Source organism: Egretta garzetta, unplaced genomic scaffold (genome assembly GCF_000687185.1).
Source record: "Egretta garzetta isolate BGI_Z169 unplaced genomic scaffold, ASM68718v1 scaffold333, whole genome shotgun sequence".
Classification (NCBI taxonomy): domain Eukaryota; kingdom Metazoa; phylum Chordata; class Aves; order Pelecaniformes; family Ardeidae; genus Egretta; species Egretta garzetta.
Genome location: NW_009259179.1, coordinates 660,065 through 664,632, shown reverse-complemented (window position 1 = coordinate 664,632; position 4,568 = coordinate 660,065). Strand labels below are relative to the sequence as shown.

Below are 4,568 nucleotides of genomic sequence, written 5' to 3'. Positions count from 1 at the left end.
GTCTCTTCCCTGGCTGTGGTTTGGCCAGAACCTGAAGACAACCAGCACACATCTGGCTGCTGTGTTGCCATCTCCCTGTTTTCTGACCCTTTGCTTATCAAAATAAATAAATAAATAAAATCACGCTGGGTCCGGTGCCCAACTACACCCCTGGGAGTGCTGCTGAACTTGGCTGCATTTTGCCAGAATTTCTGGCAGCAGAACTGCTGTCTTTTTAAACAATGAATTGGAAGCATCACCCTGACCTTACGTGATGTTTTCTGCAAACATGGCTGGAAGGAGTGTTCCCAAACCACTTGCATTTGGGGCTGGCGGGAAGGAGGAAGAGGGCAGTCAGCCTTGGCTTCCTGATGCTAAAGGAAATTGTTCAGGTAACAAATAGCCTAGCGTTCAGCCTTTGCTGAACCATTGGCACTTCTGCTTGCCTTTCCCAGCAGTGATTGTCTTTTTGCAGAGAGCCCCCATGCAGGAGGCTACAAGGTGCATGGTGTGGAGATCCAGGCTGCTCTGTGGAGCACACAGAAGAGGGGAATCTCCTTCACTGTAAAATAGAATAGAATAGAATAGAATAGAATAGAATAGAATAATTTTCAGTTGGAAGGGTCCTACAATGATCATATAATCCAACTGCCTGACCACTTCAGGGCTGACCAAAAGTTAAAGCACGTTATTAAGGGCATTGTCTAAATGCCTATTAAACACATAACATGCTTAAAAAGTATAAGGGTTGGAGAAACAACTGAAATGCCCAATTTGTGCAGCTTTGAGACATGTCCTCTAGGGTCAGAAAATTTAAGTGCCTGATCTTGCTGTCAGTGCCAGGCAGGTGGCGCCTTGTGGCCATGCAGCTTGTTCTGAGATTGTTGAGACTGCAGGAGGCCAGGGAGCTGGGCCCTGTGCTCCTTTGCTCATACATCACCCTGTTTTTTGAAGGAATGTTGAGTTTGTAAAACAAAACAAAAAAAAAATCAGCTGTGCTTAGGTTATGAGTATGTATCAGTTGCTTTGTCCCATGCTTTTTTTACATCTTAAGTTGCATTTTGCATGAAGAAGGTTTCCCATCAGATGTCCCTTGACCTCTCTTTGCAGATGATCTGCAGGACCCCAAGGAAGAAGTGGCTCTGACCAGCCTGTCCCCTAATGGAAACTACGAAGAAGCTGCTGGAGGCACGGGCACCTAGAGCTGCTGGGCACCCAGCACAGGCCACGTCCCGGATCTGCCTGGTGGATTTGGAGCAGTGGGAGGAGGAGCTGGTGCATGCCCACTCACCGTCTCCTCCAAGGACCCACCGCTCCAGAGAGAACTTGCTTGGCTGAACTCAACAGGGTCTTCTGTAGCTGCCAGCAGCCTCTGAGGTCCATGCTAGAGAGCCATCCCCTGCTGCGCCCTGCTGCCTGGTGGTGCCAGGAGCTGCCAATGGACACTGGACTTCTCAGAAGCCCTTTAGGGATGTATCTCATTTCCTGGGTGAGATGCTGTGGGGACTTTGGGTGTGAAATGGAGCCACCTGCTTGAAGAAAGAGGAACGCTTTCTAATTCTAAGCAAAGTTCCCTGCTGAGATTGCCAGGGCTGGCCTCCCTGGCAAAGAGATTCTGCTGCCTTGTTTTCCTGCTTTATTGCTGCTCTCTCTCTGATAAGGAAAAAAAAAAAAAAAAAAAAGACAAATAACACGGTGGCATGGAGACTCCAGTGGGACTGAATATGAGGTCTTGGATCTACCAGCTACTGAAAAGGCTTGAATGTAACTGTGTAATGTGAAGAACTGCAATAACAGCCCACTGTGGGTAGCAAGAATAACACAAAAGATACCGATAGCAACGGCAGCTGGAGCAGAGTGCGGTTCAGGAGCAGGATCCATCCCTCTGGCTTGTCCTCGTGCTCATAGATTGACTGATGGACTGCCTGGGTTGGAGGGGATGGCAGACGGACACTACAGTGTGGCTGATGCTAGATGGGGTGATGGGAGAGGCCCATCTTACCTGGGACATCTCCACAGCTATGTGGTGGCAAGTCTCGGAGGTGGCTTGCAGCATTCCTCTCAACAAGGTGTGGCTGCTTCATAAATAAATATAAAAATATAAAAATAATCTATTTAAATAGTTCCAAAAAGCTGCCTGTAGCCTTTGGGGTAACACAATTAATTACAAATCCTTGGTTTATAAGGAGTATTGTTACAATGGTAGGAATACCTTTTTTATTTTTACTTTAATGCAACATAAACCAGGTCTTGTTTTATTTTTAGCATAAGCTGGGTTTTGTTTGGCACTGGCTGTCCTTTTGGGGTTTCAGGCCAGAAACTTCAGCCCACCTCTTCTCTGGGCTAGCTGCTGAATTATGGCAGTATGTCCTCCATGCACGTCCGTCCTTTCTCTTGCTCCTTTTTTCCCAGTGGCAGCGGGAGGCTCTTGTCCCTCCCAGCTCCGGCCAGCACTCTCCCCCAGAAGTGTGCCTTTGGCATCTCTCTAGCTCTTACCTGGAGTAGGGGATGGCTTTTTTTACCCAGCTCTGCTCATGCTCACACTCATGCTCGTCAACATTTTTCAACAAACCGCTTTTCTGTGCCTCAGTTTCCCTAACAGTAGGATGGGGTCAGCAACACCTACCTACCTCACTGAAGTAATGATGGTAAGGCTGGAGCAGAGCTTAGCAGCTCTTGGGTTTAGAGTTGGTCCCTTTTGTGATGGTGCTTTGCTCTTTTGGCTGGGAGGGAGCAGCTGAGGGTGTCCGGGGCACATTGGCGGGGTCAAGCAGGAGAGATGGGGAGCATTTCCAGGTGTGCTCAGCAAGTCCCTGTGTCATCATGCTGCTCGTTTGAATGTGTTGGGATAGTTAGGTTTGGTCTACGTAGGAAAGCTTTGCCTGAAATTCTGCTGTAAGGTGCTGTAGCTGCTCTATAAGAAGGCAGGAGGGAGGGAGTGGGTGGATACCAAGTCACTGTGAGCAACATTTGGGGAAGTGCATGTCACATCTCTTCACAGCAGAAACACTTTCCTGTGTGGGTGTGGGCTGGGGAGAGTGAACATAGGAGATAGCTGACATTGACAGAGCGTGATGCTCTGCAGAGAAGGCACCGAAACCACTCTCCTTCCAGCCTGCAGGATTTCTGTTGGTTTTCTTTGCTTATGACCAGGTGGAAAATACAAATGTAAGTCACTTTGTGTGGGTGACTGTATTCGTGACCCCGGGCTTCAGCACAGAGTAGTAAGTGCATCTCAGTGAGATGAAGGTATCCTCCTGCTCTGTCCCTGGCACAAGCGTGCAGGTCTGCTGTGCAGTGGAGTCCCCCTGCTCGTCTTCACAGCAGAGCCCCAGCCGCTGGGCAGTTACGCACTTTCCCGATAAAGCCCTTGGTTGGGTGAGTCCAGTAGGACTTGACAGGACAGTCAGGCGAGTCTTTATTTTCTTGCAGTATTTGACCTTTGCTGCCCAGGATTTACCAATGAAGAGGTGGCCCAAGAGTACAGGTTTGCAGTTACACCTATCTTAGTGCTACAAATCCAATGGATTTATTTTCTGGTAATTTTTAAGTAAATCATGCAAGTTTACCCTTGCAGTGAGACTTTGTGGAAGTGGATGAACTGCCTGGCGTTTGGGAGGTGTAAGTGGGAATACATTTGGCCAAAAGTGTTGTTTTCCTTTGACTGAGGAATAAAAGTGACTTGAATTCTTTTCTTTTTTTTTTTTCACTAGCTGGGCATGCGGAGGTGCAGCAGACAGTTTTACATGTTTAATTGATTTAATAATTTAAGGGCACTGTTATGTGCTTGCTGTGAAGAATAAAGACGTTTAATTTCTGAATTGGAGCATGCTTTTGGTTTGTTTTTTGTTTGCCATGGTGTTATCCTTAAAGTAGCATACATGGTTTAACTGGTATTTCTTTTGATTTAAATAAAAGGTGTATTGGGATGGAATGGAAGTGACCTCGGTATATGGTATCCCAAAGATCAGCAGAATTGGTCTGTGTGCAGCTCAGGCAGGCTGCTCCACTCTGGGCAGCGGGGAAGGCTGGAGACCTTCTCCGTTGTCTGAGAAGAGCGGGGCTGACCCTCTTGGCATTCTGGATAGGGCTCGGGTAATTTTCATTAATAACATTCACTAACTGAGGCCATTCCTCAAGGAATTTAGGTCTTTTTTTTCCTATTTAGTAGAAACAGGGAGAAATCAAGGCTGCTGAAGTCTGGACGCTTTCATCTCTTGGTGTGCAGCACTATTGCTGTTGAGCTTGATTTTCCTTGGTGCAAATTCACCAGCCTGAATTTCCCATCTCTCCGTGCTGGAACCAAAGCAGGAGCTGAAATGACTCCATGCTCCTCCACAACTGGGGCACCTTCAGGTACCACTGTGTGTGGGAGATCTGATCACTGCCCTGTGTCGCAAAGTGACGGACAGGGAAAAGGATTTGGTGAGGGGCTGTCAGATGCATCTGTACGCGTGCTTCCCTTTTTTAGGGAGAAATGGGTTTGGGGGAAGCCTCTCCCCACGGCCACAGAGTACGGCAGAGGAGTCGGGGCCCACAGAGGCGGCCTGCAAGTGGTGCTACACCCACGGGGTAAAACCCCCCATCCC

The 4,568-nt window shown here is 48.1% G+C and overlaps 1 protein-coding gene across 1 annotated transcript in view; it reads left to right on the top strand.

Annotated features, from left to right (window-relative positions):
• Positions 1 to 268: 268 nt before the first annotated feature.
• Positions 269 to 4,568, top strand: part of PSMD1 (proteasome 26S subunit, non-ATPase 1) — an 80,143-nt gene continuing 75,843 nt past the window's right edge. Inside the window, exons 1-2 of the mRNA XM_009635627.2 lie at positions 269 to 371; positions 1,090 to 1,167. Of these exons, the coding sequence (XP_009633922.1) occupies positions 269 to 371; positions 1,090 to 1,167 (181 nt within the window). The remainder of the gene's footprint in view (positions 372 to 1,089; positions 1,168 to 4,568) is intronic.